Consider the following 22,266-nt stretch of genomic DNA (forward strand, 5'->3'; position numbering starts at 1 on the left):
TAAAGAGCCAGAAGACCTGGAACCTAGGCTTGGTTCTGCAACTTATTAGACACAGTATGTGGCCTTGAAAGGAGTTAAACGTTATTACTCTTTGAGTCCCAGTTTTCTTACCTGAAAAAAGAGGAAGAGGATTCACAAATTAATGTGAGTCAATTATTTAAAGGATATGCTGCTGCTGCTGCTGCTGTTGCTGCTGCTAAGTCGCTTCAGTCGTGTCCGACTCTGTGCGACCCCATAGATGGCAGCCCACCAGGCTCCCCCGTCTCTGGGATTTTCCAGGCAAGAATACTGGAGTGGATTGCCACTTCCTTCTCCAATGCATGAAAGTGAAAAGTGAAAGTGAAGTCGCTCAGTCGTGCCCAACTTCGCGACCCCATGGACTGCAGCCTACCAGGCTCCTCCATCCATGGGATTTTCCAGGCAAGAGTACTGGAGTAGGTTGCCATTGCCTTCTCCGTAAGGGATATGAAATGATCTCAAATCTGCAAAATACTGCAGAATATCCTTGCTATCACTGGGTACAAAGGTTATCCTGGTCTCACTCCAGTGCACTCTTTAGTCGCACTGCCTCATCCTGCCAAACAGGATTAGCTGATCCCTTTCAACTAGGAACAAACTATCCTGAAAGGTGAGGTGCCATGTGTTCTAGATATTTCAAAATGTACCAAATCGTTGGGTGCTGGATAACTTCAGCCAGCAAATATCCCCCTTTCACCAAAGGGCAATTACAGGGTACCATCCTTTTCCAGATCACTAATGAGCCCTATATCCACCGGGCCTGATGAGGTTACGGTCATAATAAACACTCCTAAAAGCTAACTCACTAGGAAATCTACTCAGTGGGACGAATACTTATGGTAATCTTGCTCTAAGAATCCTAGATCAGATTTCAGTCTGATTCTTCAAACCACTGGATTAAGTCAAGAGACCTGCATTCTAATTGTGGCTTTTTTATTGACTAGCATTACTACCCCAAGCAAATCACTCCTGATGCCCTCAGTTGCTGTTATCATAAGGAAGAGATCTTTTATGGCTCTCAAACCTGGTTGCTCATTAAAAATTACTTGGAAATCCATGGAAATTCTAGCCTCACCCCAGATATACTCTGGATTAGACGCTCTAGAGGAGGACCATATATATCATAGCTCTCCCACATAGCTTAATTACAGGTTACGAATGTGAAGTAAATTCAACTATGTACCCTCTCATCTTCCCAGGAGATGCTAGCCCCTCTCACCTGTATTCCATGTTGCTGGCATTCTTACGAGTGGCAGTCAGTTCTACCCCATTCTTTGTCCAGTAGCTGTATGTAAGGGTGTGAGAGTTGGAGGTGAGGTTACACTGCAGGGTAACAGAGGGCGCAGGGCTTTCTCGAATAATGACTTCTTCACTGGTGACAATCCTTGGTTCTGTAATAAGAGTGCACAATGATAGGGAGCCATAGTTCCATTCTCCGTAGCCCTGGCCTGAGAGTAGGATGGGGTAGGTTGGGGAGACTAGAAGAGGGAGGGCAGACAGGACCACATGAGGAATTTCACTTTACCACTTTGGAGGAAGTCAATAAAGGAAAAACAATGATTATAAGCAAATGATCACTAGCGCAGACAACAGCCTGAAGACCAGCTGGCCTAGACGTGAAAAGAATGGGAGTATTATGGATGCTTGTACTGGCAACAATTCACTTACGCGTTTGAATACCATCATTTTTTGAGATAAGAACCACCAACCAATTCGGCTTCAATTAAAAAATCAGGCTCCACCTTGCAATTCTGAAGACAAAGGCAGTATCATTTAGATAACTAATAAACTTCCTACGGAGTCACTAGGCCTTGAAACAGTAATAGTTACAATTAGGTAATACATGTATGGCTTTCCCACATTTAAATCTGATAAATCTATGGCAAACCAGCCATGGCCATTAATTATGCAGAAAAAGACAATATAGGTCTTAAAGGCAAATTTCCTGCTGAAAGTCTATTGCATTTTCCAAATTTTGCCGAGAGAAAATTCCTAAGGAACCGTCAGTTCTTCTCTCCAGCCCATATTTTACTCCAAAGACAAAATATTTTCTGAATTTCACTTTAAAATATTTTTCATTCTAAGATAATCATAACTAGAATGTAGTATATGCTGGTATTATGGGCTCCTAGAATTTTAGAGCTGAAAGGCTCTTAGGGTTCAATGAATCCCAGTCTTAAAGCGCTAAAAAGGTAAAAATGACTTGTGCAAGGCCACAATTATTATTAATGACAAAGCTGGGCCTAGAAAACACATCTGACCAAATTCTTTATCCCTCCCCCTCCAAGCCAAAAGTACCCCCATAACTCCACCCTAGAGAAAGTTATATTTCATCTTCAGGTTCTACCTGGGCTTACATAACCTGGAATCACTCATTTAGTATCTACAAAAATAACCTGTATCAAATGTTATAATACATTGAGCAGAAATATTTTAAGGCACACTGTATCAATACCATTCCTGAAAGGTTCATCTTTACAGCACTTTGAATTCCATCACTATATTAAAGTCAAGAAGTCTGTCGTCTTTTCTTGTTATTATTTTTAATCATTTCCCATGGTTAGTTCTTTTTCTACTTTAGGTCAATCATTCTCAAGTAAAGTTAAAATCTTTCCCAATCCACAATCAGAGCTATTTGCTCTTTAACTTTTTTCCCAATTATTTCCTAGAAATCCTTGACTAACTTTTCATTTTCCTGCACCTGGCTACTTCCAGTCTACAACTCTCTAGCAGCTCCCTGACACCATTTTATACACGTATAGTGCTGACTCTATAATTCTTGAAGACAAAACTCTCTCTCTCTCTCTTCACTTGAACCAAGCTTTGTTCATTGTGCAGGAAGGGGGAGAGGATGGAGAAGTCATGGGACACTTGAAAAGTGTAATGCCCAAGCACCTCCTAATCAATGTAACATTTCTGACTGTAGAGCTCATATTGTCAAAGAAACTTGTGATAAATAAAGCAAATCCTCAAGTTTGCTCAAGTAAATTGGTTCTCATTATTTTCCAACTTTAGCAAAAGGATAGTGGTTATCTTCCAATCAGCACTGGTCCTTATCGGTAACACCAAACAGGGTCTCTATGTACAGATAATGGAGGCATAGCAGCCACTAAGACAGAAGCAGATGCATGTAAACACATTAGCGCAGTGGTGTCCCATGGTTTCCAAAACACACTGGACAGAAGCCAAATCCCTGGGCCTTAAGTCGAGCAGAACAGCTGCAAACCCTGCAATGGAAGGCGCACATACACCATCAGCAGAAAGCATCACAATTCCAGGAAAATCAAAACCAAGCAAAAACAAAAGAGATAAAGAGAACCAGTACTCCACAGAAATTAAAAAATATAAAGGCAACATTAAAACCCAAACACACTTTTAGTTTTTTACTGAATTTTTATTATCCAATTTTATTTTCTGTCCCATTTGGGACTTGTCTTCTGGTTCTTCCTCTCAGACTGCACTGAGAAAGGGTAAACTTTGAGGCCCAGAGCTTCAAGATGTTTAAATTATAAGGAGGCCAAAGTAAATGCTACTCTTACCTGTGGTGATGCAAATGACCACTGCAGCTCAGGGAGATTAAGAAGCTGATGAAAGCAACCTGGTGAACTTCCTGCCAAGAATTCTCAGAAGGCAAAGGAAAGCACATTTTCCCTTAGGTGTTAAAGATCCAGGAGAGAGGCAGCAGGGAGCAAGTCGATAATTTTAACAGGTTTAAATATGATTCTGCGCCATAGGAGGGTTGTGGGGTGGCATAACCTCCCTCCTATAATTGCTGTGTATGGAAACAGGTACTAGACCAAGGTCTTTGGTCACAGTGCCACAACTGCATTCTGCACCAGGATGAAGGTGGGGCTTTTATTTCCGATCAAACACTGGTGGTCGAGCATTACTCATGACAGTACAAGAGAGATGAACATTCAGGAGAAGCTCAAAATTCTTACCTGCCACTTATTCCTATTTAGAAGCACTGGTTCAGAGACCCTTACGCTAGTCATCATTCATATGTAGAACATACTATGGACAGAGAGAGAACCTGCAAACTGGGCACACTTCTACTGCCAAGAGGTCATCCTTAGAAAATTTCAACTTCCCCTTGGAGACAAATGTCATTGAGGATGCTGAATCATAAAACAGTCCAATTAGAGTGGAATTCAGGGTGTTTACAAAATGAAGACGATTAGCTCTCTGAATCAGTTAACTAGGATTAACTGATTTATAGGGAAGTCTGGGGAGAATCTAAACTAGCCAGGGTTTGGTTCAATCACATGCAGACACCCTTAAGTTAGGAAACTTATTTCTAAGTAAACTGGGAGACGGCTATATACTCTCGAGAATGAGAGGCAGGTACCCCAAAGACTCATCTTCTTTCAGCCCCAAGGCATGACCTTTTAACTATGAGTCCACTTGAGTCAGGCTCCTACAAGTACAAGTACCAAATGCCCAGCCCAGTCCATGCCTACAAACTTCTGCAGACCTTTGTGGCCATCTGGGTAACTCTGCTTTTACAAGGAAAGGAGCATGGGGGCAGGAGAAGGAGGCGTGCAAGGGGAAAAAAAATTATTAAATAAAAGAAAAATCACTGGGTTAATGTCCCCCATTTTCACATAGACAAAGTTTTCTTTTTCCCTTTCCAGAAGCAGGTTCTCTGATTCAACAGTGCCAACTGCAGCAGCCTCTTCTACCTCTCCTCGAAGTCCTCTTCATAGGCATCTCCTGAGTTGCCATAAAGAACAGACAGCTGACTTGCTCTTTTCCACAGAAGGAGATTCAAGGCCCATTTCAAATGGCTTCCTGTGTTATTACCAACATCCTCACAAATGTATTTTACTGTTTTTATTTAATCTCTCTAAGTCAGTCAGTTCTTTAAACCAGAATTGGCTCTAGGGGCTCTGAGTCCCTGAAAAGAAGGTGAAAAACCCAGAGGATCTTTCCATTAAATGGAGAACGCTTCCTCGATTACAGGCAGGACAGATGTGGGCTAAAAGCCTTCCTGGTCAGAAGCACTGGCTCTGTGGTAGCTTCTCCCTCCCTCTCCTTCCTACCACACAAGCAGTAAACACTATTCAGAAAGAGATGGCCAGCTCCTGTGTCTGGTTTCTCACTTGTACCTGCTACTACAGGATGAAAAGAAGGGTTCTGAGTCAACCGCTCCCCTCACTCTTACCAATCAGAGGAACAGGGTTAGAATTTAGTTTCCTCTTTTTCTTTTTTCAAGACACAAGAAAAGGCCAGTATGAATGGCTTCCAAACTACTTCTGGGGTTGCCAGCCTCTGGGATGATAGTGTGGCACTGACTACTGTGCCAATAGTCAGTCATCAAACTGTCGACAGATCCAACTCTGACTTTGAAACAGTATGACGAGATTTAAAAGAAAAATACCGTGCAGCTTAGTGTCACCTAGTTCCTAACAGCAAGACATATGGAGAAAATCTAAGGCTGCTGCTCTTTAGAGAATAGGAGACTAGATGGGCAGGACCATGAGAAATATACTGCTGCAGTGGAGGGCTGTTATCAGAGAAGCACATGCCACTGTTTTAGAAAAGAAAAAGAGCTAGAACTATGGAAATATCCAAGCTTACATGCCACCCAACAACCAAAACACATCACCACACCACACCCATGGCAACATTCCCATCATAGACAGGATGACACCAAGTCACAGTGAGGGAAGAGGCTGGGCAGACACAAACTTAAAACCATAGAGGTGAAGGCAGCTACTCAGAGAGCTTCAAACAGATGCACAGAGAAATAAAAAATAGTTAGATTGGGGAGAGAAATAAAAATAGAAAGGCACCAGATAATAAATCAGCAAAAGGATAGCAGGAACCCTACTGCAAAATTCAAGGGGAGGGAAAGAAGCAATCCAACGCTACCCTGGTGCGACTGCCTGGTTTCGCGAGTTTCGAGAGTTTTTGTTGTTAGCCTCCCCAGTTCTCCCCCCACCTCTTCCCAATGCAGATGATTTTGGACAATCACAGATTCCCCAAGTTCTTTGTTCCTGAGGAGAGAGACACAGAGAAGGGTTGGGGGGTAAGCGAGGTCAAGAGGACAGCAAAGATACAAAAAAAAAAGTTGCCACAGATATCTTCATACACTACAACCAGAAGGGTCGTGGGTTTGAAAAAACGAAGACAAGGGATGGGGAGAGTGATCATACTGGGGAAGAGGGAAAGGAAGCAGAGGGAAGGGTCGCGGGCCACCTCTAGTGACTACAGTACTGCTACCGTAGGGTGCTGGACTCACTCTGAAGGACGCTTATGGTAGCCTGGGCTCGAATCCATGTTATGGAAGGGTTTTGCCTCAAGTCATTCCTCTTGGGGTCGTTGCTGGCCCTGCACTCGTAAGTCCCAGAGTCCTCCAAGGTGAGCCGGGTAATTCTCAGCACACTCACGCCGTTTGACCCGTAGGCGGTGTTTACGGTGACACGGCGCTTCCGAGCACCGTCCCACAGCTGTCTGAAAGACTCTGCCCGGTTGACTTCTGCGTACCACCACTGGATCTCTGGCGTGGGGCTCCCGACCACGTCACAGTACAGCTCAAAGGCGTCCCCAGTGAGCTTAGTTTCTGACATGGGCGACTTGACAAACCCAGCTAGAGGGAGGGGGAGCAGGAATGCAGTGACAGGCCAATCAGAAAAAAAGAAGAATCAACAGGTGTTAATAGTAATTTAAAGAAAAGAAAAGAAAAAAAGCAAATGAGTTGCAAAGAACAAAAAGGATTCATTTTTAAACTATAAAGAGACAGTAAATAGCATTTCATACAAGCTTTTAGAAGAAGAACCACCCTGGGAAGCTTATGAAGCAAAGGCAGGCTAATTACAAGCTGGGGCAGCCCAGGTGCTGGCCAGGCAGAAGCAAGCCCACTGGAAAGCATTTTAGCAATGGGCCCAGCCGGTAGGAATGAGAAAGCCTCAGGTCTCAGGGAAGTCTCTTTCCATAGAACACAAACCATTACCTTTTCAAACTCAGGCAAGTGATGAAAGATAACCGGAAGTGGCAATAGGTTTACATGCCAAGTCAGGATCTCTCTTTTGGATGGGTGAACACTTGGTTAGAAATGCAATGTCTTTTATGGGTCACAACAAGAAGCGTTAATGACCTACTGACACCTTCTTTTGGGAGTCAGAGTCCAAATCTCACCTGAAAGGCTAGCAAATTTCTCACTCATGCAGGATCCTATCCTGAATTCAGGTTAGACTTTCCCGCATCCTCTTCTTCCGTGGGCCCATGGCAAACAAATAACCCCGTTGTTTGTGAAGCAGCCTCTATCTGAAAGCAAACTCTCTGGTACAGGAGAGCAAGACAGTCTGTATTTCAGAGTGAGAATTACTATCGGGGTTAGCTTAGGAGTAGAACCAACAGTAACTCAACTTATTGCCAGCATCTGGAGGGACTATTCCCTCCACAATCCCATAAATTTATAAACCAGAAAAATCTCCTGAAAAGTCAGTCTTAAAAAATAACCATGACACAAAAACAAAAACCGAACCAGAACAACAAACAAAAAAATCCATGGCATCTGACAGGCTCTCTTCACTTTGTTTAGTTGCCTGGTTCCTAGAGGCCAGCTCAAAAAGAATGAAAACTGTACAATGATGTATTAAACTAAACTCTATGGTAAAGGCTAGGCCTCACCAACATTGCCAAGAATTGCCCAGGAACTTAAGGTTGATGTCTACCTCCACTTGCCTATAATTTGTTTGAGGTTACACTTGCATAAGATAAGGTGGCAATGGCAAAGAGAGAGCAAAAAAAAAAATTCAGACTTATTGGAAGAACTTGGAATGGAGTCCATATCACAGTGCAAGCATACTCTCTCTCACCCATTTACTCCACCAAGGGTCCATTCAGCATTTCTACCAATTCAGGCTAAAAGGTACTAATAATTCAGTATCTGAAGTACAGGCAAGAAGCTAAAAGAGGGTACTCTGAGTCGCCGGGCAATTTCTTTTGGGCCCAAGCCAGATCCTCTGCAATGAGCAGAGTAAGGACAGTATCTACCAACATCAGGTTAAGAACATTGCAGAGGATAAGTATGAATTAAATGGAACAGTTTCCCTACAGACCAAAAGCCAAGGATATAATGGGATTGCTGAAAATGGAGGTTGCTAAGTGGAAATTTTTCTGTTTATATCCTCAGCATATTTGCCTTTGGAGATAAACTCTACACCATGGACCTCAGAACCCTATGGGAAATACTACACTTACTCAAGTAGGGGTCAAGAATGCCAAATTCATACCAGTCTTTCAACTGATAAAAAATTCAGAATCTGGGAAGGATAGGAAAGCAGTCATTAACAGCCTCAGATTAACTGTTCTGCCTTCAAAATGACATGCCTAAACTACCTTTTGAGACCGGATATCAGTTCCCTGAAAGGAACTACTAATGAGAGGCCCCAAAAAGCCAAAAATATATCATTCTCAGGTGCAGGGGAAGTTTCAGAATTCCTGAAAGAAGACATCAAGCCACTGCACGCAAAGCTGAGCTCACTTCCAGATAAAAGGGTAACCAAGGAGCTATGTTTTAGCTTTCACACTATCTTTTCATTCATTTTACTACTGGCTCAATCACTAGAGAAAACTGTTTATCAGTAAATCCCTAGAAAGGAGAAAAAAGTATTATTCTCCTTTAATCATACTCTTGATCATTAAGTGGAATTCACAAATGCTCTTATTCTCACATTCTCTGTGAACTGGGGGAGTTTGTGTCCCCTTGAATGATGGGATAATGTGCCTAATTATGCTCTAGAAATATGTTGTTAGTGGATTTCTCCAGTCTTTTTTCTCCCTTCTTCTGAATTGCGCTTCAAAACAAGCTCAGATCTAAGCCTATTCAATTTACTGACCATGCTAAGTAGAAGGAATACCTGCAAGTATGTCCAGAACCACAAAGAACCCATCCAATTTCAAAATAATGATAAATCCCAAGACACCACAATTCAAAGACAGTGGAGAAACAGTCTGAACACAATTCTCCACTGCCCAGAACGAAGAAAGTCACTCAAACCAACACTGCAACTTCTGGACAAGACTTACTTCTAAGGTAGTGCTGATCTGATTTAGTAGTTTTCTACTCGTACACAGGGAAGGGGACCAAGTCGATAATGTTCCTTGATTATCGACTAGTAAATTATATTATATATATTTAGGGCTTCTCTTGTGGCTCAGCGACAGAGAATCTGCCTGCAATGCAGGAGACACGGGTTCGATCCCTGGGTCAGAAAGATCCCCTGGAGAAGTGAGTGGCCACCCACTCCAGTACTGGGAAATCTCATGGACACAGGAGACTGAAGGGCTATACAGTACATTAGGTTGCAAGAGATTCAGCTAAACAAAAACAACAATGATATATATTTAAGCAAACTTATCTAAAAACAAAAGTAAAAATCTCTTAAAACAATGACAACAGACATCTATCTGTGCTCTCTTTGAGGGCTATTATTATTTTTTATTATTATTAGACATGTATATCAATAGATAACATTTTCTAAGTATGTGTTATGTGTTAGACAATGTGCTAAGAACTTTTATATTATCTCATTTAATCTTCACAACATAGCACAGATGCAATTATAATCCCCTTAAAAGATGTGTAAACCAAGGTCCAAAAAAGTTAAGTACTTTCCCCACAGTTACAAGCTAATAGTGAAGAGTCTAGACTGGAATTCAGGTGTGTCCAAAGCCAAAGCTCGGTCTCTTAACACCACAACTGCAGTCAATGTGTCTCCCTAAGCCAGAAAAGTTATAGACATTTTGGTCACCACTTAAATATAATTGATTAATTCTGCCTATGAAAAGTCAAGACTCCTCCACTGGAACGTGCAGCACACTATGATGACTAACTCCTTAAAATTATAATTACTAAAGAATAGAGACAGAATAGCACAAGGATCAAAGAAATCCTAAAGCAATTATGTGAATGTGAGTGAGTGGGGGGCGGGGGGACGGTGGGAAAGGGTAGAAAAGAGTGAGAAAACAAAAGATGGTTCAGAAGCAAGACTTCCCCCACAGTTCTGATGATTCTACCACTCTGCTCTTAAGAAGCCTAGCTTCATAGGAAGGAGATTAAAAGACATTAAAGGCATTTCTCTAGTGTTGTAGTTAGTGGCCAAATTACTAAACGGCAGCACCTGAAATATTTATGGAACAGTTTACAAAGTGCTTTTACACGTATCACATCTCATTTTGTTCCCATAAATTCACAAGGTTCATAGGTCAAGTGCAGAGATAGGTTCATGATTTGATCAAGATCACTTAGGTAGCTAATCCTGAGTGGAGTGGGGATCAAAACAGAGATCTTCAGCTTTTAGTGTACCATTCTTTCCAAAAAAAAAAACACACTGCCTCTAAATAAAACAAGTAGGGAATTCCTTGATAGCTGAACACTCATCAAAAATCATAAAAACAGATCTATTTCTCCTCCTAGCAGTAGGGAAAAGGAAAAAAAAAAAAAACACAGCACACAATGCTCTCTCTATACAGTACTGTGGAATCACAGCAAGGCAAAGTTATTAGCAACCATCTACCTCATTATCCATCCAAAATTAGCTCCAATTCAGGAGAAGAGAAGAACCAGCTCTCAGCAGCAGCAGGAGGCAAGGCAGCTCACAGCCTGACTCACTGCCCTGCCTTTCATTACCAACGGCTTTCAAACAAATACATGCCCTCAACATGAGAGTACATACTGCTGAAAGTCAGGAGACCAGGAAAAGCATCTGTTTGATTTCCAGGTCAAAGCTCATCCAATATTTTGGGGAAAGCCTAATTTTAGAAAAACAACCTCTGGCCCCCTCTCTACCAGCATCTCCATCCACTGAAATAGGTAACTGGGCTCAGAACTCAAACAGGTTTGACAAAGTACTAATATCAGTTCCTTCAGTTCAACAATGATAAAGAGGGAAGCCAAAGAGTGGTCACTAGTTTTGTGGGAGGGAGGAACTAGAAGCTGAGTGTGGAGGAGGGTGGCAGGCATAGTATTAAAAAATGAAGACAGTAAAACCAGGAAAAGCCTAAAGTAAAACTGTGTAACTGGGGATGGGACGAGAAGATGACAGCTGGGGCTAGCAGCCGGAGAAAAGGAGGAGCTCTCTGGCAGGGAAAACTGAATGTGTAGATATGTAGCCGAGGGTGAGAAGAAGAAGGGAACACAGAAGAACAAGTTGAGCCTAATCCCAAGAAAACTGCTTTTACATATGCCCTAAGGAAGCAAAAATGCCATCCTAGCCCCATACACGAGGGACCATCAGTGATTTTTTTACAGCCAATATTCTCATTTTCCTCCAGGGCTATCAGTGAACAGACAGTAAGACTCACTTATATTCCTCTCTCATCTGACTACTGCCAAGGCCGGGCCTTTAAATTTAGCCTGTTTTTGTCACCTTAAAAAAAAAAAAAAGCTGTTCCCTTCAAGCCCCTCTCCACTGCTAATTCCCTGTGGGTGGCTCATGCTGTTCTTTCCTTCATGCCTCATAATAAAGAGGAAATGACAGCCAAGGACACAAGAGAGCTTCTCTCACCCTCCCCCATTCACTCATATCATGCACCCCAAAAAGAAGACAGACTCTGAGCAAGACAGACTGGTATCTAGCTTCAGTTATAGGTATGGTATTTTAAATCTAAGTGACTCTTAACTGCAATAAGCCTGCCTATTCTTACTGCTTAATTTAATCCTTAACACTATCCCTCAACACCAAAGATAGGTCCTAAATCCATAGGCACTCATTCTGTGTGTTAAAACCAAGTGTAAGGCAGGCCTGAGGTCCTGAGAGTGAAAATGGGGTAACCTCATTCTCCACAGCAGGAAGGAGGTATATGGGTCTCATTTCATGGACCAGTCTGATCTGCAGGTGAGAGACAGCAGCAATTACAAAGCATTTTCCAAAGTCACACCTATTCCTTTCACAGCTATCTCTATCCAGGAGTCATGACAAAGGCTTAGAAATTAAGATCTTCTCCATTCACCAGCTTCTAATCCAGGGCCATCCTTTATTCTGAAATTATAGCACCCAAATGGCTAAAACAATCTGTTTTGGCATATTTTAGTCAGCCTTCTGTTTTGAGAAATAGGAGACTACGTAGTTTAGTGGATAAAAGTAGCAAACTCTAAATCTGGATTACTTGGAAGTGCTGTCATTAATTGTATGACTTTAGGCAAATGACCTAACCTCTGAGCTTCTCCCTAATCTGTAGGCTGGACTAATAATAGTAGCAACCTCAAAGAGTTATTGTGAGGATTACTTGAAATTGACATACAGCTTAAAAAAGTACCTGGCACCTAGTAAGCACTCAAGAAGGTTAGCCATTATTCTATGTCTCCACAGAAATTATGCTGAACAAGCCATTTGCAGCAGCCTTCAGCACTGCTCCAACGACAGTCTGGGAAGCAGAAATTTTCTCTTAAAGGAGCTCCAACTTAGAATCCAACTTCATCAATAAACAGCATAAAATTAATTTTAACCTTAAAAATTAAGGTTAAAAATAAGAACCAGAATGGAAATATTAATTGCAGAAGGCAATGAAAAAGTTGGGTATTTTTCATTCCTTCCTATCCTCAGAGCAAACTAAAAATAAGGGGAGTGGTAACAGAAGTGTGGACTCAAGGAATCAGCAAATGTTATGACAGGATTACAAGTCATTCAATCTAAGATAATGTGAACAATATGGAAAGCCCTAAAGTAATGAGAATAAAAAGAGGCAGTACAAGATTCTCCTTTAAAAAAACAAAAAGTAAATTGGCCTACTTTATTATAAATTAAGCTGCTTGGCAGTGATATATGGGAAGATACTGGATATCAGGCAGACCAAACTGTAAATTCACAAAAATGGTAGTTACAGGACTTTGATCATATCAGGTTATTTTTTTATAAGAGTCAGCTTTTGAGTCAGTACCTCCACAACTTAAATTCTCTTAACTTTGAGCAGTTTCTTCAAGTGGGAATGATGCCACTTAAGGTAGTTGTAGAAGTCATGTGATATATATGGAAGAGATCTGTAGGTTCTACAAATGTTAAGTTACTTTAGATTAGACAAGAAATAGGCATTCAATATGACTGATTCTTCATTCAACACAAATTTTCATTCAGTCCTGCTGTCAATTCCCTTTCATAAGCTAAACAAGCATGACCTATCAAGATCCATGGGACTAAAACTCAGTGACACACACACACACAAGAAGGCACAGTATGATTAAAAGGGACTTTCCTGGGGGCTCAGCAGTAAAGAATCTGTCTGCAATGCAGGAGACGTGGGTTCCATCCCTCAGTCAGAAAGATCTCCTAGAGAAGGAAATGGCAACCTACTCCAGTATTCTTGCCTGGGAAATCCCCTGGACAGAGGAGTCTGGAGGGCCACAGTCTATGGGGTCGCCAAGAGTCAGACATTACTTGGCGACTAAACAACGATGGTTAAAAAAAAAAAGTCACAGGCTTGTCTCTTACCAGAAAATACACACAAAAATTTGCATATGATATAGGGAGAGATGTCCCAGACACCAGGTTAAACACTGAGTTTTGACTGTATTGATACTGGATGTGTGGAGAGATAAGGGTCTCTCTATTTAAATTGAGAGCTCACCTTATAAGGATATGAGCCATGGTTTACAACATCTGGGTTGGTTTCTTCAACTTCTTCAAACTCAGTCTCCTCATCTGAAAAATGGGGATAATAATTCCTACCTTCTTCATAAGGTCATGGTGAGGTTCATATGAACAATGTAAGTAAAGTTACTTTGTAACCTACAGAACTAAAAATGTAATAATAACATAAGATGGCTGTTTTATGCAAGCATTCTACTCTGTAATTTAAAGGATAATCTAAATCATTTCTGAGTATTCTACTGAAGTACCTCAAAAACACTGTGGGTTGAAAAAGTTGGGGGGACAGAACTCAAAGACTCACCCGGGGGGATGGGAGTTGTTCATTACACTTTTTCTGAATTTTTCAATTTTCCAAACGAAAAAAGTATGAAAACCAGTGACCCAGAGAATTTCAACGTGTTTTAAATAGAAACGGACATTAAATAAAGTAAGACTGCCAGCATTAAATTTTTAAAAATTAGAATACTAGTTTAAAAGAAAGAGGGTCTTATAAAAACAGAACTTGACACCAAATCTAAGAAATAAGGACTGGAAATTTTTAACAGCAGAGAGAACAATCAGCTCAGAACTCACCCCTCCTGCATTTCTTCATGCATATCCAACATGTTCCAGGAAGGGAGCTCAGTAACATCACATATGTCCCAGAATATCCTCAAATGGCCAATAAGAAATTGAAAACTCTGCTTATAGGCTATCCATCATAAAATTCTAGCCACTGAGTCTATGCCTTTACTAATAATGCAGTAAACAGTTTCATTATTATAGACAGTCCGCTTCCCTGGTGGCTCAGTGGGTAAAGCGTCTGCCTACAATGCAGGAGACCTGGGTTCGATCCCTGGGTCGGGAAGATCCCCTCGAGAAGGAAATGGCAACCCACTCCAGTACTCTTGCCTGGAAAATCCCATGGACTGAGAAGCCTGGTAGGCTACAGTCCATGGGGTCGCAAAGAGTTGGACACGACTGAGCGACTTTCCCTTTCCCGTGAGACCAACAACACTTCTTCCTCACATCAGGGAGGAAAGAGGCATTTTAACTTAATCTTGAGCAAAGAAAGTGAAGTTAAATATAGATAAGGGCCCATTTGGACTGTGACATCAAAATGACCATAACCTTAGTTTTCAACTAAGGATGTGTCCAAGGGGAAAAATGCAGTAGCCACAAACTGCTGTCAAGCTCATCTTTTCAGGAACTGCAGAAAATCTACTTTTTAACTCTACAAACAGTACTCAAACTGTTAATACACAAAGGAAAAAAGCTAGTTTTGCTAGCCATTAAAAACCACAGATGTTTCATTCAAAGGAAACAGACAATGCGTACAAACCAGCGGTATCTCAAAGAACATTCTTAATGAAAGGTCTGGTTTCAAACAATGAAACCCTTACATATTTAAGCAAACCCTAACAAAAGCTCTTATCCCAAGAGATGGTGAAAACTACCTGTGGGCCAACAGAAACACACCCAAATGGAATTTTGAAGCCAGAAACAATGTTTCTGGAGAAGAGACACAGTAACAGAGTATTTGAAGAGTGTGCCTCAACTGACCCTTCATTCAGGATTTATTAAAGACAAAATGAAAACAATATTCTGGAAAGGTTGAATACTCCAGTGAAATAAACCATTCTCAAAAGCAAGGAGGGAGTGGAGGGGCATTCCCTGACAGTCTAGTGGTTAGGACTCCGTGCTTTCACTGCTAAGATTTCAATATCTGGTCAGGGAACTAAGATCCCACAAGGCTTGTAGCAACTGCCAAAAACAAAAACAAACTAGTAATACTAAGAGAAAAATACATTATGTGATCCTTACTTACAGCACTAAAAGCCATGGGCAATTAGTAATCTCCACTAATTATTTTCTTTGCAAATTTCTGTATTAGACAAGTGAAATTTGCAGAAAAAGTAATTAAGTAAAGATTACACGATTTATTTTTCTTTTAGTTTACTAGTTTTTCTTCCCAGGTGGCACAGTGGTAAAGTATCTGCCTGTCAATGCAGGAGACACGGGTTTGATCCCTGGGTAGGGAAGATCCCCTGGAGAAGAAAATGCCGCTCCAGTATCCTTGCCTAGGAAATCCCATGGACAGAGAAGCCTGGTGGGTTACAGTCCAGGAGGTCTTAAAAGAGTGAGACACGACTGGGATGCATAGCACCATCACAGATTCAATATAACTTTTGATAATGAGCTCACTTTCTTGTCCCTGACAACATACCAACATACCAACAACCAGGATTTAAATATTAAAAATAACACAATTCAGCACATTCTTGCAGAGGATAATACGATTTATCTCATTCTTTCATCCTCATATAGCCCATGAGAATGACAGCAAACACAAGTAGTTGGAGCTGATAGTGTGAATTTAATCTAGAAGATATTTTAACTGAAGAGGTAAAAAGTCCCTCTCCTACCTTCTTTTAAACAGCCATTCCCAGAAGCCAGAATCACTTTGCACACAGGAAAATTCAATCTTTGAATCACATCCCAAGATGTTAGGCAATATAGTCAGTTACAGTCTTCCCAGCTGATGAATTACTTCCAAAGTATAAATAGTTTATAGTAGAAATCACACTGGGAACTTTGTTATTATTATATATTAAAGGCAACACTTTCTTTAGATGGCAAAATCCTAGAGCAGTGATTTTTTAAACTATCATGCATCAGAATCACCTGTTAAAACACAGATTGCTGGGCTCCATCCCTGGAAATTCTGATTCAGCAGATCTGGAATGGGGCTTAGGAACAGGCATTTGTAACAAGTTCTCAGGTGATGCTGGTATTGCTGGTTCGTAGACCACACGTCAACAACTACTGTCTTAGAGAGTCTGAAACTGCTCAATTTTTAGCTTTTTCAAACAGAAGAAAATAGGGGCAAAGGAACCACACAGATGTTTCTGAAACCATATAAAGACTCTCCTAGTAATGAGTCTGATTCATAACCAAAAGAAGGAATGTGGGCAAAATGGTTTCTTAAAAAGTGTCGCTCACTATGACTTCGTAACAATGACTTTTATCTAATATTTGTTCAACTTACCTGTAAGCTGAGAGAAAGTTACTGAGGGCTTACTTAGCAAGGACTGTGCACAGGGACAACTAAAATAAACCTTGTTCCTAAAGGGACTTAATTTTGTAAAACATGAGACAGAAAAACAATTACAATACAATTGGCAAAGGCCACTTTTATAACAGACATGTGAAAGACAACAAAATCATAAAAGAAGTTACTAATTTTACTGAGGAGGGCGGGCTGATATATGCATAGAAACCTCAGGCATAAAATCTGAATGTAGCCTTGTCAGCTGGGGGACAAGGCCTTGCTCTAGCCAAAAGGAAATAGTTTTGAATACAGTATTGAGAAGTGGTAGAAATAATTAGTTCTAAACAAAGCTAAAAAAATTCAACATTTTTTGAGTGATTTTACATGCCAAGCACTTGTCAAATGTTCATGCTACTCATAAAAATAAGATATCTATAGCTTCAAGGCCTCACAATTTAGGGAAAGTGACAAGCATCCTACAGGCTAAGAGCTTGGACTTCTTTCAACAGAATAAGTGATATGACGGATCTGACTGGTGGCTCTATGAAGAATAGATTCAAACTGGGGAAGGAGTTAGGAAACTCATTCACTAATCCAAATGAAAAATGAGTCTGAACTAGTGTAGAGAAGCTGTAGAAACGGTGAGAGGATGACGGATTTAAGACGTGTTTACAGGATAGAATTAACTGAAACTACTGACTATGGTGTGGAGAGTGATACTATAAATGGAATAAAAGAAGGCAAGCTGAGAATTGGCTTTGGAGACACATACAGGATGGGCTATGCTGGTGAGATGTTCAGATATTATCATAAAAAAATATACATGGATCTGGTATTCAGGAGAGTATCAGAGGCTACAAATATACACTTGGGAATTATCAGCTTAGGTGGAAGCCACGGGAAGAAATAAGATCACTCAGAGGATGAAAAAGAACTGAGGATGGAACTTTCTACATAACTAACAGTTCTTTCCAATGATTCACCACTGAATGTAATGTACTTTTACTGGGATAAAATACACCAAAATAGGAATTAATCCTATCATCTGGACAATCCTGTTATCTGGACAATACTTCACGTGAATAATTTATTATTCTGCTTTGGAAGATTAACAGGGGTCTTTTCATGGTTCTGCTGTCAGGGACTCAGATTCTGACACAGCATCCATGCCAGAAGCTCCCACAGCAGCATTAGACTTTACTTGAGTAGCCTATGTAATGCCTTAACAAAGAATCCTTAACCTTTCATAAAATTAGCACCTATCTGGTTCCAAAGAGTACCTTGGGAAATGCTTTTCCTCTGAAAAAGCTAACACTTAATCCCAAACAAATTTTCTCAACTTTTAAAAAAGGAAAATGTACACTCTTAGCCTAAAGCCCAAGGCTAAACCAACTCTCATCCTGCACTCTGCAGCAGAGACTGAAATGAAACAAAGCCAACATGCCACAGACCAAGTGATTCCAGAGGAAAAGAAAAAACCGAGAATTATAGTTCCTATTTAACGCTGTGATAAAGTTCATTAAGTTTGTGATGTTTATGTCCTTTTTCCTGCCTTCTAGTCCTCAATGTTTCTTTAAATATTAACCAGATACGATTTTGGAAAATAAGGACTGTAACACACAAGCAAGAGTTTCTTCACTTCAACAATGGCACAGAATGGGAAATTTCCTTCCCCATTCTGGGCCTCAATGATCCCTAAATTTAAAATTTTGAGGATACTCAATAGAACTACACTGAGTTTTATTTTCACATTTTTTTTACAAGGATTTATGAAAACAGACAAATTTTACTCCTTTAACTATGGACCATATTAACAATATGTTGAAACTGCAACTTTCCCACTACTTAAAATTGTGATGGTGGCAAAATTTATACGAGTCCAAGCATCACCATGGAGAAGGCAATGGCATCCCACTCCAGCACTCTTGCCTGGAAAATCCCATGGATGGAGAAACCTGGTAGGCTGCAGTCCATGGGGTTGCTAAGAGTCGGACACAACTGAGTGACTTCACTTTCACTTTTCACTTTCATGCACTGGAGAAGGAAATGGCAACCCACTCCGGTGTTCTTGCCTGGAGAATCCCAGGGACGGGGGAGCCTGGTGGGCTGCCATCTACGGGGACGCACAGAGTCAGACACAACTGAAGTGACTTAGCAAGCATCACCCACTTGATGGACATGAGTTTGAGTGAACTCCGGGAGTTGGTGATGGACAGGGAGGCCTGGCGTGCTACAGTTCATGGGGTTGCAAAGAGTCAGAGACGACTGAGCGACTGAACTGAACTGAAACAATGTTTATGTTCTTTTTCCTGCCATCTGGTCCACTTCAATATTTCTGCAACTATTAACCAGATGTGATTTTGGAAAATAAGGACAGCAACACAGGCAAGCGACCAAGATTCTCTACTTCAACAATGGCACAGAATGTCTCTAATCTTGTATCCCCACAATACCTTGCTATACGTATTACACTCAATAATATTTGTTAAATGAATGGTGAGAAACACAATTCTCACTCACCAAGAATTAACCTTAAAATTCTTTCATTAAATTTAACCTATTAACAACTTATAACATACTAGTAATTATGTTAATGAACAGCAAAATAAATGAAACCGTCTTTCTTAGATTAGCGGAGTTTTTCATATCAGAGCCATTTTTCTGAGTATCAACAGAATCATAAATTCTAGGAGACCAGGCTATGGCATATTTGAATTTATCAGAGAGTCCCTAGAAGTTTCTTATTAGAAAAAAAAATCCCTAATGTCAGTTTGTTTTCTTGCTATACATCCATTAACCCTCATTTTTTGTTGTTCAGTTGCTAAGTCGTGTGTGACTCTTTATGACCCCATTAACTATAGCACGCCAGGCTTCTCTGTCCTTCACTATCCCCCTGAGTTTGCTCAAACTCATGTCCATTGAGTCAATCTTTGAGTTACATCCCAAGATGTTATGTAATACAGTCAGTTACAATCAAAGATCTTTTAATCCTAGTAGGCAAGGAAGTAAAAACTAAGTGTAAGATTTCTCATTTGAGATTTTACTTTAGTTAGACTGCAACTTTCATATTCTTTTTCAAATTAGGTAATGATGCTGCCTATCATCAATTCTAAAAAGGAAGTACTTCTAGAATCAAAAACAGCCTAGAAATCTCCTTCTTTGAAATGATAACCTTTAAGAAAAACATCTGTGGGGAAGGGGCAGAGAGTAGGACATTTTCTAACTATTCTTTTTTCTATTTTAAGAACACTCAAAATAGATTACTAAACGCATAACTGAACATCTCTGAAACCAAATTATTTTACCAGGAGCTAAGTTTTACTGATGTTCACATATGTCAGGCACCAGGCAAGGTATATCATACAATTTAATTCACTACTCCTTAAGATTGCACTGTCATTCTACAGATGTGCAGAGGCAGGATGCATTCTCTGGTAGTTACAATTCCAGAGTTCAAAACACTATATTAAACTATCATTAATAGAAATGTTTTGTTTACTATGAACAATTAGAACTAACATCCTACATACATTATTTAATTCAAAAACATTTTATATTAGAATGACCATCACACAGTATGTTCTACTTCTTTCTCATAGACATTACCAGTTCAGGCTTTTATCACTACACAGCCATCTCCAATTATCTGTTATCTCTATGGAAATTGTGTGGGCCTGTGAGCTTAAAAAGTATTTGACATTACTGTGACTTACTGTTTTAAGCTGGCACTCTTAAGTAGTAAACTGGAACTTAGTGGTAGATCTCCAGTTCTTACTGGCAGATCTTCAAGGTGGTTGCTACCCCTAAGATTTTCTTCCCATTGAGGGATGAAAAGGAATAGCACTTTCAATCCTTTTCCAAGCAGAGTCTCAACAGCACACCTCTGTATTCTCCTATTTGCATTTGGATTTCAAAACTCAGGACAAATGACAGGTAGCTCTTTCTCACAAAGAAGCTTACAAACTTTGCAATAAAAATTATTTTATCAAGTACACTTTGCATAGGATGATTATGCTTATGGCTGTCTAATAAGACTGTCTTAAAAGGATCATCCTTTCTTTTGGTCTTATTTCAACTGTGGACACATGCATTAGTAAAAATATTTCAATCGTCTACTCTGCAAAGTATCCACAGATACCATGACTGCCCAAGCAGACTGTAAACCAAAGGTAAGAAACATCCTTGTGCAAAAACTTCAGAAGTAGGTCTACAAAGGGGTCATCTGTTTCAATAATTTTAAAGCCCAGCTCCTTGGGCCCTAAGGAGTCTGAAACAGTTAGTGGATTCCTTCTCCCCCAAACAGCTCTACATTTATCTAATTAAAAATTAAGGTTCTATTTTTTAAATAAGAAAAACTTGCTACAGTTTGAAAATTCCTAAATCTAATTCTCACCCCAATCTAACACTTAGATATCATAGTCCAAAGAGGCTTAGAATGTAGCTGAAAACCCTTACTAGAATCCAAAATTCCTGATTCCTGTTCACAAATGTTCTATCTACTAAAATCTGCTCCCTCCTCAATTCCTCTGGAAATCCCAATATTCAGTCAACAATCCAAAGCTATTCTCGCATAATTACTTAATTACACTCTTATCATTTTGTTTCAGTCTTCATTATCTCATAACTCCACAATTAGGTACTACCACCACCTCCACAATGAGGAGAAGGATCAGGTTATATTACTTACCTCCTGCCCCAAACACAGGCAGTATGCTTCTCTTAAAAAGGGATAGCAAAACTGTATACAGTATGCTTCCATTAAAAATTAGCAGAGTTGTCCCAGGAATTAGTTACATGCCAAATAGTAAATGTATAAACATTTAAGATTTTCACCAAAAAAATATGACTGAGGATAAAAACACAGCAATATATTGTTCTTCTTCCATTTAATGAAGCTTTTCCTTGTTTGGAATGAGAAAGGTCCTCTCAGTGAGCCAATTTCTTATCAAGAATTCAGTCATCATCAACATAATTCCCTTCAGTGACAATAACAACAGATGTATCCTAGAGACTCCATACATTAATATAAATGAAAGGTTCTGTCACTCCAATTACTATACTTAAAAAATGAAGGCTATAAGTATCAAAATGAATTATAACATAATTAATACAGGGGCTTCCCAGGTGGCTCAGTGGTAAAGAATTCGCCTGCAATGCAATAGACCCAGGCTGGATTCCTGGTCAGAAAGATCCCCTGGAAGAGTGCATGGCAATCCACTCCCGTATTCTTGCCTGGGAAATCCCATGGCGAGAAGAGCCTGGCGGGCTACAGTGCATGGGGTTGCAAAGAGATGGACACAATTTAGTGACTAAACAATGACAACAAAGTACTACAGCCTGTAAATGTTCATGTTTTTAAAGGATAAGCTTTGAAAAGAAACACAACAAACTACTAACAGCGCTTATCCTGAGGAATGGGAATCGAGGGGTGAAAGGAAGAACTTTAATATTTTACCTATAATACCTAAGTATTATTTGAAATTACGTTAAGCAAGTCCTTTCCTAATTTTCCAGTAACTTTCCTTTTTCAAGAGAGAGATGATATGGGGAGGGAGGTGGGAGTGGGGTTCAGGATTGGGAACTCATGTGCACCCATGGTGGATTCATGTCAATGTATGGCAA

At 40.2% G+C, this 22,266-nt stretch overlaps 1 protein-coding gene across 3 annotated transcripts in view; it reads right to left on the reverse strand.

Annotated features, from left to right (window-relative positions):
• Positions 1 to 22,266, reverse strand: part of NPTN (neuroplastin) — a 66,223-nt gene that overhangs the window by 27,942 nt on the left and 16,015 nt on the right. For all 3 annotated transcript variants that reach the window (XR_009601345.1, XM_042252141.2, XM_060418551.1), the window contains exon 2: positions 1,238 to 1,409. Coding sequence is in view for 2 of the 3 variants with exons in the window: in XM_042252141.2 (XP_042108075.1) it covers positions 1,238 to 1,409 (172 nt within the window). In the remaining variant the exon portion in view is untranslated. The remainder of the gene's footprint in view (positions 1 to 1,237; positions 1,410 to 22,266) is intronic.

This window comes from Ovis aries, chromosome 7 (assembly GCF_016772045.2).
Source record: "Ovis aries strain OAR_USU_Benz2616 breed Rambouillet chromosome 7, ARS-UI_Ramb_v3.0, whole genome shotgun sequence".
Taxonomy (NCBI): domain Eukaryota; kingdom Metazoa; phylum Chordata; class Mammalia; order Artiodactyla; family Bovidae; genus Ovis; species Ovis aries.